The sequence below is a fragment of the Melospiza melodia genome, chromosome 27, assembly GCF_035770615.1.
Source record: "Melospiza melodia melodia isolate bMelMel2 chromosome 27, bMelMel2.pri, whole genome shotgun sequence".
Lineage (NCBI taxonomy): Eukaryota > Metazoa > Chordata > Aves > Passeriformes > Passerellidae > Melospiza > Melospiza melodia.
Window position 1 is genome coordinate 8,813,642 of NC_086220.1, and position 18,169 is coordinate 8,831,810.

The 18,169-nt window shown below is 50.7% G+C and overlaps 2 protein-coding genes across 5 annotated transcripts in view; both read left to right on the plus strand.

The window, feature by feature from the left end:
* Positions 1-1,579, plus strand: part of KHDRBS1 (KH RNA binding domain containing, signal transduction associated 1) — a 20,267-nt gene extending 18,688 nt beyond the window's left edge. Inside the window, exons 10-11 of one of the 2 annotated variants that reach the window (XR_010030678.1) lie at positions 371-428; positions 798-1,579. The gene's annotated coding sequence lies outside the window, so the exon portion shown is untranslated. Of the gene's footprint in view, positions 1-370 lie in introns of both variants that reach the window. The other variant, XR_010030677.1, reaches the window with a different exon arrangement.
* Positions 407-17,498, plus strand: TMEM39B (transmembrane protein 39B). Of its 3 annotated transcripts, XM_063177296.1 has the most exons (9): positions 407-428; positions 6,679-6,863; positions 10,064-10,283; positions 10,521-10,604; positions 11,519-11,673; positions 13,127-13,463; positions 14,557-14,744; positions 16,766-16,886; positions 17,087-17,498. In XM_063177296.1, the coding sequence occupies exons 2-9, from the start codon at positions 6,736-6,738 to the stop codon at positions 17,321-17,323; spliced, it is 1,470 nt and encodes a 489-aa protein (XP_063033366.1). In that variant the 5' UTR covers positions 407-428; positions 6,679-6,735; the 3' UTR covers positions 17,324-17,498. The 3 variants fall into 3 exon arrangements, with proteins under 3 accessions (XP_063033366.1, XP_063033367.1, XP_063033365.1); XM_063177297.1 differs by lacking the exons at positions 407-428; positions 6,679-6,863 and adding an exon at positions 8,437-9,193; XM_063177295.1 differs by lacking the exons at positions 407-428; positions 6,679-6,863 and having other exon boundaries at positions 9,089-10,283.
* Positions 17,499-18,169: the final 671 nt, after the last annotated feature.

Sequence of the window (18,169 nt, forward strand, 5' to 3'; positions counted from 1 at the left end):
TGTGCCCTTGGCAGATGCACTGGGATGGAATGTGGGCCAAAAGGGATCTTTAAATATCCTGCATTTTGAAAGGATAAAAGATGTAAAATGAACATGAATCCAAGCTAGTCCTGCTACTGCCAAAACAACAAAAAAAAAAAACCAAACCCAAATTCTGCTCAGTTGTTTGAAAATCTCAATTTTTAGCCCCCCCAGAATTGCTGTTTCCTGTGAAATGTCCATAGCTCAGCTGAAGTTGCATGTTTTTCCTTCATGTGTAATTGCATGCAGGAATCTCTCTCTTTCTTTTCCCTTTTTTTATTTTATTTTTAATTAATTTTTTTGCGTCCCTTTATGAGGATCCTCACAATTTTTTTCCTTTGATTTGCAGGAATTTGGGGCTGTGACTCAACAGGAGGAGGAGGAAGAGCAGGGCCAGCACCAGCTGGGTGAGTTTTGAGTTTTGGGGGATTTTTTTACAACCCCTTGTTGAGTTCCCAGCGTGGGGGTGGCACCATCTGAGCTGCCAAATTCCATTTTTTTTTTCCTTGGATCCACACCAAAAAATAAAAAGGGAGAAGCTGCTTCCCTGAGGTCACAGAGTGGAGGAGGCTCCTGAGCTGAGTTTTTGGGGGATTTTAAGGGATTTTGGGGATGGGATTTGTGCTTTGGGGATGCAGGAATTTCATGGAATCACAGAGAAATCTGGAAGGTTCTGTGCTTCCCAAATTTTGGGATTTTTTTTGGAATTCTGCTCCCAAGTGCCAGGGATTTTTTCCTCTCCCTGTTTTCCCATCCACATCTTGTTATTTTTGTAGGATTTTGGGCAAGACCCCATTCCAGAGAGAATCCCCCCATTGTTCTTGGCTCTGTTCACATCTCTAGAAGTGTTTCCCAATAAAATCCTGGTTTTGTCAGGCTGGGAACACCCCCCTGCTCCATGGCTCAGCATTCCCAGGCTGTTGTGGTGTTTGTGAGGTGAGAAATTGGAATTTGACTCCATGTTTTCAGAAGGCTGATTTATTATTTTATGATATTATATTTTTAAAAAATTATATATTAAAACTATGCTAAAGAAAAAGAGACATCAGAAGATTAAACATGAATAATAATAAAAACTCGTGACTGACCAGAGTCTGACACAGCTGGCTGAGATTGATCATTAATTAAAAAAAATTAACATGGAACTAATCAAAGATGCACTTGTTGGTAACCTCCAGACTACATTCTAAGCAATCAGATAATTATTGTTTATATTTTTTTCTGAGGTTTCTCAGCTCCTCAGGAGAAAAATCGTGGCAAAGGGATTTTTTTAGAAAATTTCATGGTGAAATTTCATTTCACCTTTTCCCTGGGTGGGAACAGCTCCAGTGCCTCCAGTGCAGCCCTGGGGTGTAAAACCCCAGCCTGGCCTTGCTCTGAGCTGGCCCAAAGCTGCATTTTGTCCTTTGTGAGGAGTGAATCCAAGGAAAACGCTCCAGCTGGAATTCCAGAGGTGTCCCCAGCAGCTTTTTCTGGAAGGAGCCTCATCCCCTGCCCCTTCCTTACCCCTGCTTTCCATTTTCTGTTTGCATTATTTCAATAAAACCAGTGGCTCCGAGCTTTATTTTATGGAATCATGAATTTAGAGAATGCTCTGGGGTGGGAGGGACCTCAAAGCTGCTCCAGTCCCATGGCAGGGCCACTTCCACTATCCCAGCACTCCAGGAATGGGAATTTCACAGCTTTTCTGGGATTTTTTTTATCTCCCTGCCTCACTGAAAGCACAGTGGTTTGATATTTTACCCCCAAAATTCCAGCTTGGATCAGCAGAGCTGGAGAGTACAGCTGGATTCCCTGTCCAGATCCGAACAAATTTGAATTTTAGATGAGAGCATCTGCCACCAGCAGAGCCAAGGAAAAAAATGTGCATTTTTACCTCCTTAACCCCTCCTGCTGCTCTCCCAAAGAAAATTTGGGATCAGGGGGGGTTCCAGCAGCGTGGAGAGACCCTGGAGGAGGAGGAGGAGAGCAGGGAAGGCTCCAGCTGGAGCTTTGGGAAGGAAAATTTCTCAGGGAATTCATCCTCCATGGATCAGGGAATTTCTCCCTCATGGATCAGGGAATTCCTCCAAGAATCAGGGAGTTTCTCCACTGTGGATAAGGGAATTTCTCCTCCATGGATGAGGGAATTTCTCCCTGATGGATCAGGGAATTTCTCCTTCATGGATCAGGGAATTCCTCCCTCATGGATCTGGGAATTCCTCCCTCACAGATCAAGGAATTCCTCCCTCATGGATGAAGGAATTTTTCCTCCATGAATCAGGGAATTTCTCCTCCATGGATGAGGGAATTTCTCCCTCATGGATCAGGGAAATTCTCCCTCATGGATCAGGGAATTTCTCCTCCATGGATGAGGGAATTTCTCCCTCATGGATCAGGGAAATTCTCCCTCATGGATCAGGGAATTTTTCCTCCATGAATCAGGGAATTTCTCCTCCATGGATGAGGGAATTTCTCCCTCATGGATCAGGGAATTTTTCCTCCATGGATAAGGGAATTCCCCCATGGATCAAGGAATTCTTCCCTCATGGATCAGGAAATTTCTTCTCCATGGATCTGGTAATTTCTCCCTTACAGATCAGGGAAATTCACCCTCATGAATCAGGGAATTCCTCCTCCATGGATCAAGGAATTTCTCCTTCACGTATCAAGGAATTCCTCCCTCATGGATCAGGCAATTCTCCTCCATGGATAAGGGAATTCCTCCTGTATGGATCAGGGAATTCCTCCCTCATAGATCAAGGAATTTCTCCTCCATGGATCAGGGAAATTCTTCCATGGATAAGGGAATTCCTCCATGGATAAGGGAATTTTTCCTCCATGGATCAGGGAATTTCTCCCTCATGGATCATGGAATTTCTCCTCCATGGATCTGGGAGTTTCTCCCTCATGGATCAAGGAATTCCTCCCTCATGGATAAGGAAATTCACCCTCATGGATCAGGGAATTTCTCCTCCATAGATCAGGTAATTCCTCCCTCATGGATCAGGGAATTTCTCGGCCATGGATCAACCTCCAGCCCCTCAGATGAGCCGTGGGTGGTGAGGGGGAGGAATTCCTGCGGGCTGGGCAGTGTCCATGGGGCTCCCAGCTGGCATCGAGATGTTTTTCCCTCATTTTTCCCCTCAGGAATCTCCCTGCTGTGAGCACAGCTCAGCTGAGCCCTCCATATGTTCCCATGGGAATGTTTTTCCACGCTCCTTTTGCTCCTTTTGCCAAGAGGGAGCTGATTCCAGAGGATCGGTTCAAGCTCTGTTTGCTGTGAGTGGAAAATGGGAATCTGCCAGGTTTTTTTTTGGGAGTGTTGGAGAACACCAGAGCCTCCCTTGGATCCTGGGAACTCCCCTGGATCTCCAGCTGCCTGTTGGAAAACTGAAATATAAACTGTTTCCCAATGGAGGTGTTCATTTTACCGCTGAATTTGGAATTTTACCACTGATTTTGGACCAAAAAAGGTTCATCCATCATGTTCCAGATGCATTTTTTGGCCTGACTGGGTTTTTAGGGATACCCTGGTACCTTTAGAGGATTCTCTTAAACATCAGGTGTGTGGCCACTCCTGATTTTTTATGCTTTTGTACAGAATCAATATAAGTTGGAAGAGCCCTCCAAGCTCTGTGACCAGTCATTCCTTGGACACCTCCAGGGCTGGGCGCTCCAGCTAAAAAAAGAAATACCAAAAATCCAGCAAACTTTATCTTTGTGCAAGTCCATTCATTCCAGGGCTGATTTTCCTCCACCTTCAGCAGGGCTGCCTCTCATCTTTGTGAAACCATCAGTGCTGAACCACCAACCCCACAAATCCCAACAAATAATTGGGGTAAAAAACCCAAAATTGCAGAGATGCTGAAACCCCTCCAGGAGCGGAGGTGGAGCCGCGCAGGTGCCAGGATTACTCATCCCTTGCCATAACGGGTTGCCGGGACATCTGGCGGCTGCGATTGCCGCCGTTCCCATCGGTGACACCCGGAGGTGACACCGGGAGGCGACACCGGGAGGTGACACCGCGCTGCCCGATGGGCGTGGCCACACGAAGGGGGCGTGGCATTCCGCGCGTTCGCGCCCCGCACCAGCTTGTCCCACGCCGGCCGCCGTCGCGCCCCGCCCGCCATATTGTGCCCGGCGCAGGCGGAGCGGCGGCCGGCGATGGGTGAGGGAGGCCGGGCCGGGGGCAGCGCGGCCGGGGAGGGAACGGGCGGAACGGGCTGAGGAGGGGAACCCGCCCGGCAGCCGGCGGGGAGCGGCACGGGCGGCGGGCGGAGCGCGGGAGAGCCCCGCGGTTCGCCCCGCCCCGCCGCGGGGATGGGGGCGGCTCCCGCGCTGCGGCCTCGCCCGGAGCCCCTCAGAGCCCCGCGGGCTCAGGGAGCCCTCCCGGAGCTTTCCGTGGCGCTCCCGGGCGGGTCCGGAGCAGCCCGGTGGGGTTTTCAGAGCCGCTGTGGGTCCCGGTGTGCCCTCAGAGCGCCAGGGCCCCTCGGAGCTTTTGTGCAGCCCCACGTGTGCCCCCAGATTTCTCCCTCAGAGCTCCTGGGGTCCCCAGAGTTCTCCTGCTGCCCCGCTTGTGCCCCCAAATTTCTCCCCCAGAGGTCCCAGTGCTCTCCTGCAGCCTCACCGGTCCCCCCAGATTTCTCTCTCAGAGCTCCTGGGGTCCCCATTGTTCTCCTGCAGCCCCACTTGTACCCCCAATTTCTCCCTCACAGCTCCCTCAGTGCTCTCCTCAGAGCCCCCAAATTTCTCCCTCACAGCTCCTGGGGTCCTCAGCGTTCTCCTGCAGCCACATTTGTGTCCCCAAATTTCTCTCTCAGAGATGCTCCTGTGGCTCCCAGTGTTGTGCAGCCCTACCTGTGCCCCCAAATCTCTCCCATAGAGCTCCCAATGTTCTCCTGCACCCCCATTTGTGCCCCCAGATTTCTCCCTCACAGCTCCTGGGATCCCCAGTGTTCCCCTGCACCCCTATTTGTGCCCCCAAATCTCCCTTGCACAGCCCCAGCTGCTCCCCCAGACCTCAAATTTTACCCCCAAATTTCCCTTTACAGCCCCCACATTTCAAATTTCCCTCCTGGCTCCTTCCTGAACCCCAAATTCCCCTCATTGTTTGCCCTCACAGCTTCCACTCTCCTCAGATCCCCCAAATTTCTCCCTCAGAGCTTCTGGCTCCCCATTTTGTGGCTCCAGCTGCAAATTCCAAAGCTGGAAATGATCCAGCAGGAGCAGGAATGTGCCTGAGTTCCCCTCCCAGCTCAGGTTTCACTGGGAAATGGGGATTTTTTTATCGATTCTCCTGAGGTTCACAGGATCCAGAGGAAGTTTGGAAAAGCTTGGGATGAGTTTTGTGTGTGGCAAACAAGGACTGGGAAAGCTGAATTTGGGCTCACCCCATTGACCTCAGTGCCATCAAAACAAAAAATCAACAAATACCCTAAAAATGTGTTGTTTCTTCCCATCCTAAAGAGCCAAAAATAAAATAACAATGTTAAAAAGCTGTGACCTTCAGTTCCAACACTGAATGATACCAAAATATCCCAAATTTCTGAATTTTGGGGGAAAATTGTTGAGCATTTCTTGAGTCTGGAAAACAGGGATGACACCACAGGGATGCAGAGGGAATTCCTTGTAGAGTGATGAATTCTCAACCCCTCCTTGAGGCTGCATCCTTGACCTGGAGAAATGTGGGAGATTGGGAAAAATAGGTGGAGAAATTTGGATTATCCTGCAGCAATGAGCTCCAAAAATTAAATTTGGAGAAATTTGGGTTATCCTGGAGCGATGAGCTCAGAAACTAAATTTGGAGAAATTTGGATTATCCTGGAGTGACGAGCTCCAAAAATTAAATTTGGAGAAATTTGGATTATTTTGGAGTGACGAGCTCCAAAAATTAAATTTGGAGAAATTGGAATTATCCTGGTGACAGTGCTCCTTAAGAAATGCTAATTAATACATGCTAATTAATATGGAAACCAGGGATGACCACACACCCTGATGATTCCACCACAGGGGTGCAGATGGAATTCCCTGTAAAATGATGAACTCCACCTCAGCAAGGCTTGAGGTTGCATCCTTGTCTTGGGGAAATATGGGAGACAAAGGAAAAAATAGGCAGAAAAATTTGGATTATCCTGGAGTGACAGGCTCCACGAATTAAATTTAGATTATCCTGGAGTGACGAGCTCCAGAAATTAAATTTGGAGAAATTGGGATTGTCCTGGTGACAGCAAGGCCTGGAATGCTCCATAAGAAATGCTAATTAATACATGCTCATTAATATGGGAAACAGGGATGACCACACACCCTGATGATTCCACCACAGGGGTGCAGATGGAATTCCTTGTACAGTGACAAATCTCAGCACCTCAGCAAGGCTGGAGCTCCTGATTTTGCATCCTTGACCTGGAAAAATGTGGGAGACAGGGACAAACTAGGCGGAGAAATTTGGATTAACTTGGAGCATTGAGCTCCAGAAATTGAATTTGGAGAAATTTGGATTATCATGGAAGTGATGAGCTCTAAGGATTGAATTTGTAGAAATTTGGATTGTCATGGAGCGACGAGCTCCGAAAATCGAATCTGGAGAAATCGGGATTGGCGGGGTGGTGACAGCGAGGCTCCACAAGGAACGCTAATGAATCCCTGCTAATTAATCCCTCTGGTGTGTCCCTGCAGTGGTGGGGGCTGAGCCCAGCCCGCAGTGAGCAGCCAGGACCCCCCTGAGTCCCGGGCATGGCCGGGGGACGCCGGGGTCCCAACAGGAGCTCCTACTGCCGGACCCCGCTGTGCGAGCCCGGGGCTGCCGGGGCTGCCGCGCACTCCTCGGGCTCCTCGGTCACCGGCGTGCGCTCCCGCACCAGGTACGGCTCGGGGCGGGGCTGGGGCTGGGGCTGCTCCTCCTCATGGGCCTTGCTCTTAAACCTTGTCCCAGTCCTCAGGCTTAAAGCTCTTCCCATTCCCCGACCTTAAAGCTCTTCCCATTCCCCGACCTTAAAGCTCTTCTCATTCCCCGACCTTAAAGCTCTTCCCATTCCCTGACCTTAAAGCTCTTCCCACTCCCTGACCTTAAAGCTCTTCCCATTCCCCGACCTTAAAGCTTTTCCCATTCCCTGACCTTAAAGCTATTCCTATTCCCTGACCTTAAGGCTATTCCCATTCCCTGACCTTAAAGCTATTCCCATTCCCCAACCTTAAAGCTACTCCCATTCCTTGAGTTTAGGTCTTGTCCTTCTCCCTGATCTCAGAGCTCATCCCATTCCCTGATCTTAAAGCTTGTCCCATTTTCCAAGCCTAAAGCTCCTCCCATTCCCTGTTCTTAAAGCTCATCCCATTCCCTGACCTTAAAGCTCATCCCATTCCCTGACCTTAATGCTCATCCTATTCCTTGAGCTTAAAGCTCATCCCATTCTCTGACCATCCCCTTCCTTGATCTTAAACCTTGTCTTGTTCTCTGGTCTTAAAGCTCTTCCCATTCCCTGATCTTAAAGCTTGTCCGGTTCTCTGACCTTATAGCTCGACCCATTTCCCAACCTTAAAGGTCATCCCGTTCTGTTCTCTGTATTTAAAGCTCATCCCATTCCCTGACCTTAAAGCTTGTCCCATTCTCTGACCATCCTGTTCCTGGATCTTAAAATTTGTCCCGTTCTCTGGTCTTAAACCTCGTCCCATTCCCTAATCTTAAAGCTTGTCCCATTTCCCAACCTTAAAGCTCATCCCGTTCTCTGACCTTAAAGCTCATCCCATTCCTTGAGTTTAAATCTTGTCCTTCTCCCTGATCTCAGAGCTCATCCCATTCCCTGACCTTAAAGTTTGTCCTGTTCTCTGACCTTAAAACTCATCCCATTCCCTGATCTTAAAGCTTGTCCCATTCTCTGACCATCCCATTCCTTGATCTTAAAGCTTGTCCCATTCTCTGACCTTAAAGCTTTTCCTGTTCTCTGACCTTCAAGCTTGTCCCATTCCTTGAGCTTAAAGCTCATCCCATTCCCCAGCCTTAAACCTCGTCCCATTTCTTCATCTTAAAGCTCATCCCATTCCCTGATCATAAAACTCATCCCATTCTCGGACCTTAAAGCTCATCCTGTTCCTTGAGCTTAAAGCTCATCCCATTCTCTGACCATCCCCTTCCTTGATCTTAAAACTTGTCTTGTTCTCTGGTCTTAAAGCTCATCCCATCCCCTGATCTTAAAGCTCATCCCATTCTCTGACCATTCCGTTCCTTGATCTTAAAACTTCTCCCATTCTTTGGTCTTAAAGCTTGTCCCATTCCCTGACCTTAAAGCTTGTCCCATTTCCCAACTTTAAAACTGATCCCATTGCCTGATCTTAAAGCTCATCCTGTTCCCTAATCTTGAAGCTCGTCCCATTCCCCAGCCTTAAAACTCATTCCATTCTCTGACCATAAAGCTCATCCCATTCCCCAGCCTTAAAACTCATCCCATTCCATGGTCTTAAAGCTCATCCCGTTCCCTGATTTTAAAACTTGTCCCATTCCCTGACCTTAAATATCATCCCATTCCCCAGCCCTAATGCTCATCCCATTCCCTGATTTTAAAACTTGTCCCATTCCCTTAAATCTCATCCCATTCCCTGATTTTAAAGCTGATCCCATTCCTTGATTTTAAAGCTCATCCCATTTCTTGATCTTAAAGCTTGTCCCATTCTCTGACCTTAACATTTATCCCATTCCCCAGCCATAAATCTCATCCCATTCCCTGATCCTAAAGCCCATCCCATTCTCTGACCTGGATGGGGCTTGGAGCCACCAGGGACAGGGGAAGCTGTCCCTGCCCGTGGCCTGGGTGATCCCTGATGTCCCCTCCAGCCCAAAGCACTCTGTGATTCCCTGGTTTATCAGTCCATGACTTTGGGAATCTGGGCATTTCAGGGAGACTCCTCAGCTTTCCCCTCACTCATGGCCTTGTTTTGTGTTCTCCATCTCTTTTAAACCATGGCCTGATCCCCCTGCATCCCCCTGCATCCCCAATTCAATCTGGGAGTTTACAGGGACACTTTGTGCTCTGCAGTTCCTTTGAGGCCCACGCCCAGATTCCTTTGCCTGTTTTTATTTAGAGATTGCAGCTCAATCTGGGAGATATTAATTCCCTTTGATGCAGAGGATCAGTCTGGCATCCTGTGCCTGCTCACACACGAAGAGGCTCCTCTGGCTAAACTCGTTTTTCCTCCTCAGGTGAACAGAAGGTGAAGAATGAACAAGGGCTTGTGTGTAATTGCTCTGCCTTTCATGTTCAAGCACTCTTAGATATGTAAACACCAACTTGAGCTCTGAAAGCTTCCAATTAATTAAGAGAGCCACTGAGTAGCACAACACAACCCTGGGTCTGAACAGCACAGGGGATTTAATATCAAATATCCTGGGTCCAAATGTTGCTTTGTGTGGGCAAATCCCTGCTCACATCTGAGTGAAATTTGTGATTTGTGCCAAACAGTGATAACTCAAGTTTCCCCATTGATCTCAGAGCTGTGAGGGGAGCTGGAGGACATCCCCCTGCTCAGCCCTCTGAAGTACTCAGGGGATTTAATATCCCAAATATTGCTTTGTGTGGGCAAACCCTGCTCACATCTCAGTGAAATCTGTGATTTGTGCCAGCCACTGATAACTTGAGTTTCCCCATCAATTTCAGATTTGTGAGGGGGAGCTGGAGGACATTCCCCTGCTCACCCCTGGGTCTGAACAACTCAGGGGATTTGATATCAAATGTCCCAAATCTTGTTTTGTGTGGGTAAATCCCTGCTCACATCTGATTGAAATCTGTGATTTGTGCCAGCCACCAATAGCTCAATCAATTCCCCATCAATCTCAGAGCTGGAGGGCATTCCCTGCTCAGCCCTGGCTCTGAACATCACAGGGGATTTGATATCAAATGTCCTGGGTCCAACTATTTCTCCCTCATGGATCCGGGAATTTTGTGTGGGCAAACCCCTGCTCGCATCTGATTGAAATTTGTAATTTCTGCCAACCACTGACAGCTCGAGTTTCCCCATCAGTCTCAGAGCTGTGGAGGACATCCCCCTGCTCACTCTTGGCTCCCCCTGGCAGGAGTGGCTCGGGGACAGGCCTGTCCAGCCCCCCTCTGGCAGCCCAGACCGTCGTCCCCCTGCGGCACTGCAAGATCCCCGAGCTGCCCATGGAGAGGAGCGTCCTGTTCGAGCTGCAGCTCTTCTTCTGCCACCTCGTCGCCCTCTTCGTCCACTACATCAACATCTACAAGACAGTGTGGTGGTACCCTCCCTCCCACCCTCCCTCTCACACCTCCCTGGTAAGCACCAAAGGGCAGCTGGAGCTCCCAGGCTGTCTTTTAGGTCACAAAACCTAAAGTTTTAGAGATAATGTTTGATAAAAACTTCAGCTGACCCTTCACTCCGTTTCCCACATTTTGGGCTCTTGTTGTCTTTTTGGCATTCTCTTGGAAGAGAGATTCCCCAAGGAGAATAATTTGGGACTATTTCTGTGTGTTCCTGGTGGAAATGGAGTAATTTTGGTTTTGTCCCCTCAGAACTTTCACCTCATTGACTTCAACGTGCTGACGGTGACAACCATCGTCCTGGCACGGCGCCTCATCGGTGCTGTCGTCAAGGAGGTAAAGGCAGAGATCTGGAAAGCTCTGGGTCCCTTTTGCCATTCCAAACCCCTCCATCCTCCCCTAAACACCTCTGTGGTATTCCCAAGTCAGAATCTCAGGTGAGGTTTCCAGTGGGAGGAGCAGAGAACAGAACTGAGCTCCCCAGACCTGCTGGGTCTGTCTCTGAATTTCTGTCTCAGCCAGACTGTAGTGACTGATTCTCTCCTTCCTTTTGCCTCTTTTCCTGCTCTCTCCATCACTCCAGCTTTCCCCAGGGATGCTCACTGGAATCATCCCATGGGGAGCAGTGCCAGGAGAGTGTGCTGGGCACTGGTGACTACCAGTCCTTACCTGGAATCTCTCCTCACTCCCAGATTCCAGAGAGGTTTTGGAGAGCCCAGATTCCACAGAAACCCTCCAGACCTTACCTGGAATCCCTCTTCACTCCCAGATTCCAGAGAGGTTTTGGAGAGCCCAAATTCCACAGAAACCCTCCAGACCTTACCTGGAATCTCTCCTCACTCCCTGAGCAATGCAGCCCAGATTCCAGAGGTTTTGGAGAGCCCAGATTCCACAGAAACCCTCCAGACCTTACCTGGAATCTCTCCTCACTCCCAGATTCCAGAGAGGTTTTGGAGAGCCCAGATTCCACAGAAACCCTCCAGAGCTTACCTGGAATCCCTCCTCACTCCCAAATTCCAGAGTGGTTTTGGAGAGCCCAAATTCCACAGAAACCCTCCAGACCTTACCTGGAATCTCTCCTCACTCCCAGATTCCAGAGGTTTTGAAGAGCCCAAATTCCACAGAAACCCTCCCTGTCCTGCTGCCAGCTGGGCACTGCCATTTCCTTCCTAGCCATGATTTTACACAGCATTTTCTCCTTAAGAAGAGGCAGTGCCCAGCTGTGCCCTGATGTCCCCTGTGTCCCACAGGCTTCCCAGAGTGGCAAGGTGTCCCTGCCACGCTCCATCTTGCTGGTGCTCACTCGCTTCGCCGTGCTCACGGGCACGGGCTGGAGCTTGTGTCGCTCCATCATCCACCTCTTCAGGACCTACTCCTTCCTCAACCTCCTGTTCCTGTGCTACCCGTGAGTATCCCTGCCTCAGGGATGGGGGATCCCCCCCAAAAATCCAGGGGGGAGGCTCCCTGCAGCAATGTGGGGTTCTTGGAGCAGCCTGGGCTTGTGGAAGGTGTCCCTGCCCGTGGACACAGAGTTTATCCTGCACCTCTCCACATTCCATGGTGGCAGGACACATCTGTGACACTCACCTCTCTTTCAGCTTGGTGTCAGCATTAATTATTACTCGCTGAAAGGGTTGTGTGCTTTTCCCATGGTGCTGGCACAACTCAGGGCTTCGTTTTTTCCCTTTGTTCCTGGGCTCCTCTGCCAGGTGGAGGGGTTCAAACAGCTCCTGGGTTTTGTTACTTATCAGAAGGAAATGTTGGGAGTGGAAATGGATCCCTCCTCCCTGGTAGATGCAGGAGGAAACATCCAGAGATTCGCTGCAGGAGGAAACATCCCAAAGATTTGCTGCAGGGGGAAACATCCACAGGGATTTGCTGGAAGGGGAGATATCCCCAGAGATTTGCTGCCTATGTTTGAGCTCAGAGCTCTTTTTGGGAGTTTCCCTTTGGAATTATGAAATCCCAGACTGGTTTGGGATTATTCAGCAGTAGCAGGGGCACCTTCCACTATCCCAGGTTGCTCCAAGCCTTGAACTCATCCAGCTCAGAACTCCACAGGGGAATTGGGGATGGGATCCCAGTGGGATGGGATGGGATGGGATGGGATGGGATGGGATGGGATGGGATGCAGATCCTAAGCTCTGTGCCTTTCCAAAACCCCACAGGGATTTGGGATGGGATCCCAGTGGGATTGGAAGCAGCTCCAGAGCTCTTTGCTTTCCAGAACCTCACAGGGGAATTTGGGATGGGATCCCAGTGGGATGGGTTGCAGATCCTGAGCTCTGTGCCTTTCCAGAACCCCACAGGGATTTGGGATGGTGATCCCAGTGGGATGGGAGGCGGATTCTGAGCTCTGTGCTTTCCAGAACCCTGCAGGGGAATTGGGGATGGTGATCCCAGTGGGATGGGATGGGATGGGATGGGATGGGATGGGATGGGATGGGATGGGATGGGATGGGATGGGATGGGATGGGATGGGATGGGATGGGATGGGATGGGATGGGATGGGATGGGATGGGATGGGATGGGATGCACGTCCTGAGCTCTGTGCTTTCCAGAACCCCACAGGGGAACTGGGGATGGTGATCCCAGTGGGATGGGATGGGATGGGATGCAGATCCTGAGCTCTGTGCTTTTTAGAATGCCACAGGAATTTGGGATGGGATCCCAGTGGGATGGGATGCAGATCCTGAGCTCTGTGCTATCCAGAACCCCACAAGGATTTGGGATGGTGATCCCAGTGGGATGGAAGGCACATACTGAGTTCTGTGCATTTCCAGCTCCTGAGCTCTGTGCTTTCCAGAACCCCACAGGGGAACTGAGGATGGTGATCCCAGAGCTCTGTGCCTTTCCAGGTTTGGGATGTACATCCCCTTCCTCCAGCTGAACTGTGACTTTCGCAAGGCCGGGCTCTTCACCCAGGTCACCAACATTGGCCCCAGGGACACGGGGGAGGTGACAGCCCGGGGCAGGGACTACCTGACAGTGCTCAAGGAGACCTGGAAGCAGCACACGAGGCAGATGTACGGCATGGAGGCCATGCCCAGCCACGCCTGCTGCCTGTCCCCGGACCTGATCCGCAACGAGGTGGAGTTCCTGAAGATGGACTTCAACTGGCGCATGAAGGAGGTGCTGGTGAGCTCCATGCTCAGTGCCTACTACGTGGCCTTCGTGCCTGTGTGGTTTGTCAAGGTGAGGCCTGGCTGGGAGGTGACCCTGGGGCACAGTGAGGGGCCACAGTGCTTGATTGTGGTCATTGTGGGACAATGAGGGGTCACAGTCCTTCCTTGTGGTGACACAGGGGCACAATGAGGGGCCACAGTCATTGGTTGTGGTGGTTGTGGCACAGTGAGGGGCCACAGTGCTTGATTGTGGTCATTGTGGGACAATGAGGGGTCACAGTTCTTCCTTATGGTGACACAGGGGCACAATGAGGGGCCACAGTCCTTCCTTGTGGTGGTTGTGGGACAATGAGGGGTCACAGTCCTTCCTTGTGGTCATTGTGGGACAATGAGGGGTCACAGTCCTTCCTTATGGTGACACAGGGGCACAATGAGGGGCCACAGTCCTTCCTTGTGGTGGTTGTGGGACAATGAGGGGTCACAGTCCTTCCTTGTGGTCATTGTGGGACAATGAGGGGCCACAGTCCTTGCTTGTGGTGGTTGTGGCACAATGAGGGAGGACAGTCCTTGGTTGTGGTGGTTGTGGCACAGTGAGGGGCCACGGTCCTTGATTATGGTCATTGTGGCCAATGAGGGGTCACAGTGCTTGATTGTGGTGACTGTGGCACAATGAGGGGCCACAGTCCTTCCTTGTGGGTGGTTGTGGCACAGTGAGGGGCCACAGTGCTTGCTTGTGGTGGTTGTGGCACAATGAGGGGCCAGAGTCCTTCCTTGTGGTTGTGGCACAATGAGGGGTCACAGTCCTTGCTTGTGGCACAATGAGGGGTCACAGTCCTTGCTTGTGGTGGTTGTGGCACAATGAGAGGCCAGAGTCCTTCCTGAATTCTGAATGTCTGGTGCTGAATGGGGTGAGTCCCTGTGCCCTGAGGTGCTGGTGCTCCATCAGCTGAGCATCAGGAGCTGCCTCCCAGGTGTTGGTGCTGATGGCACAAATATTTTGCAGGAATTCTCCATCCCCCATCCCACGCGGGCTCTTCCTTTCCACGCTGTACCAACAGCTCCGCACAGCCCACGTTCCACCTACCTGAGTGCTTTGTGTGGTGACACCTTGGGCAGCTGAGGCTGTCCAGAGTGTCCCCCAGTGTCCCACTGTGTCCCCCCAGAACACGCAGTACTACGACAAGCGCTGGTCCTGCGAGCTCTTCCTGCTGGTGTCCATCAGCACCTCGGTGATCCTCATGCAGTACCTGCTCCCTGCCCGCTACTGTGACCTGCTCCACAAGGCTGCAGCACACCTGGGCTGCTGGCAGAAGGTGGATCCTGCCCTCTGCTCCAACGTGCTGCAGCACCAGTAAGGAATTCTCTCCTGCAGTTCTCCCTTTGCTGAGATGTGCCTGAGTTCCCCTCCCAGCTCAGGTTTCACTGGGAAATGGGGATTTTTTTATCGATTCTCCTGAGGTTCACAGGATCCAGAGGAAGTTTGGAAAAGCTTGGGATGAGTTTTGTGTGTGGCAAACAAGGAGTGGGAAAGCTGAATTTGGGCTCAGCCCATTGACCTCAGTGCCATCAAAACAAAAATCAACAAATACCCTAAAAATGTGTTGTTTCTTCCCATCCTAAAGAGCCAAAAATAAAATAACAATGTTAAAAAGCTGCGACCTTCAGTTCCAACACTAAATGATACCAAAATATCCCAAATTTCTGAATTTTGGGGCAAATTGTTGAGCATTTCTTGAGTCTGGAAAACAGGGATGACACCGCAGGGATGCAGAGGGAATTCCTTGTAGAGTGATGAATTCTCAACCCCTCCTTGAGGCTGCATCCTTGACCTGGAGAAATGTGGGAGATTGGGAAAAATAGGTGGAGAAATTTGGATTATCCTGCAGCAATGAGCTCCAAAAATTAAATTTGGAGAAGTTTGGATTATCCTGCAGCAATGAGCTCCAAAAATTAAATTTGGAGAAGTTTGGATTATTTTGGAGTGATGAGCTCAGAAACTAAATTTGGAGAAATTTGGATTATCATGGAGCAGCAGGCTCCAAAAATTAAATTTGGAGAAATTTGGATTATTTTGGAGCGACGAGCTCCAAAAATTAAATTTGGAGAAATTTGGATTATTTTGGAGCGACGAGCTCCAAAACTCAAATTTGGAGAAATTGGGATTATCCTGGTGACAGCGCTCCTTAAGAAATGCTAATTAATACATGCTAATTAATAGGTAAAACAGGGATGCAGAGGGTGGGTGGGTGGGTGGGTGGGGAGCTCAGCCTGAATTTTTTTTCACCAGGGAAAAGTGAGAGCAGAGGTGTTGGCTGACACATCCAGCAGCACAAACACTCTGGGCACTGTCCCTGCCAGGCAGGGCTGGTTTCTGGCACGGTGCCTGCTGCTCCTTGCCACAGCTGCCTGCAGGTTGTCACTGCCATGGTGACAATTCCAAATGGGAGCACGATTCCCATTCTCCTCACTGCTGGCAGGGAGGCAGCAGAGCCCCCATGCAGGTGGGATGAAGGAATTACTTGTTCCCTGCAGGTGGATTAAGGAATCTGTTGGTCCCTACAGGTGGCATTAAGGCATGTCCTGCCCCCTGCAGATGGGATTTAAGGAATTTCTTGTTCCTTGCAGGTAGGATTAAGGAATTTCTTGGTCCCTTGGCAGGTGGAGTTAAGGAATTTCTTGTCCCCTTGCAGGTGGATTAAGGAATTTCTTGGTCCCTTGGCAGGTGGAGTTAAGGAATTTCTTGGTCCCTTGCAGGTGGGATTAAGGAATTTCTTGTTCCTTGCAGGTGGATTAAGGAATTTCTTGCTCCTTGCAGGTGGATTAAGGAATCTGTTGGTTCCCTGCAGGTGGGATTGAAAAATCTCTTGGTCCCTGTAGGTGAAATTAAGGAATTTCTTGGTCCCTTGCAGGTGGGATTAAAGAATCTCTTGTCCCCTGCACGTGGATTAAGGAATTTCTTATTCCCTACAGGTGGGATTAAGGAATTTCTTGTTCCCTGCAGGTGAATGAAGGAATCTTTTGGTCCCTTGCAGGTGGAATTAAGGAATTTCTTGGTCCCTTGCAGGTGGAATTAAAGAATCTCTTTTCCCCTGCAGATGGATTAAGGAATCTCTTGTCCCCTTGCAGGTGGAATTAAAGAATCTCTTTTCCCCTGCAGATGGATTAAGGAATCTCTTGTCCCTTGCAGGTGGAATTAAAGAATCTCTTTTCCCCTGCAGATGGATTAAGGAATCTCTTGTCCCCTTGCAGGTGGATTAAGGCATCTCCTGTCCCCTGCAAGTGGGATTAAACAATCTCTTGTGCCCTGCAGGTGGGATTAAAGCATCTCTTGGTCACTACAGGTGGGATTAAAGCATCTCTTGTGCCCTGCAGGTGGACTGAGGAGTGCATGTGGCCTCAGGGGGTGCTGGTGAAGCACAGCAAGAACGTCTACAAGGCCGTGGGTCACTACAACGTGGCCGTGCCCTCGGACGTGTCGCACTTCAGATTCCACGTAAGGCCCCCTGTCCCTCCTGGCACAGGGATCCCCCAGCAGGGCCCTCCCTGCTCCTTCCTGCTGGCCTGGCCACCTCAGGCTGGCCGAGCTGGGGGTGGCAGTGCCCAGGGTGGCATCTCAAGCACCGTCCAGAGCCAGAGCCATCCTCAGCCAGAGCTTTCCCCTCCCGCCCGGTGCCTCACCCCGCTCTCCCACAGTTCTTTTTCAGCAAACCGCTGCGAATCCTCAACATCCTGATCCTGCTGGAAGGAGCTGTCATCTTCTACCAGCTCTACTCGCTGATTTCCTCGGAGAAGTGGCACCAGACGATCTCCCTGGCTCTGATCCTCTTCAGCAATTACTACGCCTTCTTCAAGCTGCTGCGGGACCGCCTGGTGCTGGGCAAAGCCTACTCCTATGCTGCCAGCAGGGACTCAGAGCAGAAGTTAAATTAAAACAATTGCACTGATGCTCTCTCTCAGCCTATTACAGAACAAACAAAAAAACGAGAAACCCTCAGAGCTTTGTATTTTTGTTACCACTGCTTTTTTTTTTTTGTTGTCGTTTTCTTTGATAACTGATGTAATTAAAAGGAAAAAAGAAAAAAACATATTTTTTTACTCCCAACAAGTTGTTTGTGTGTTTGTTGTTTGGATTGGCCTCTGACAGAAGGTTTGGGTGTGAGGAGGGGATTTTTTTTAATGGTGGAGAGGGAGGAGGAAGGTGAGAGTTACAGGTGTGTTAAAGCTCCCAAATGAGTTCCTTTAGGAGGGGGTGAACCCTCATCCTGTCCTTTTGGGGGTCCCCATGTGCCCCCTCCCCATGCCCTGTGTAAGGAAAGGTGATGTAATTTCTCTGAGATGTTTATTTTCAAACCGCTGAGCCCCAACTGCTGCAGTGCCTTGGTTTGAGAGGTCCCTGTGGGTGAGGGGACACGGTGAGAGCTGAGGGGGTTTGGGGGACCCCCAGCGCCCCCTTTGCTCCTTTACCGCCGTTTGGGTGCTCTCCCCATGCTCCTCCGGCCCGTCAGGATCGGGGAAGGAGGAGGAGGAGGAAGAGAACGAGGGGGAGGAAGGGAGGAGGAAGAGGAGGGGGATGAGGAGGAAGGGGCGCAGCGCATCCCCGAGAGCCGCGGCCCGGGGACCGTCCCCGCTGCGGGGGCTCCGGGCTCCCCCTGCCCTGAGAGGGTCCCGAGGGGTCCCAGAAGGGGTCCCGGGGGTCCCAAAGGGGTTCTGGGGGTCCCAAAGGGGTCTCGGGGGGCTCGGGGGGGGGTCCCGGCTCCGGCCTTTGTTCCGGCAGGG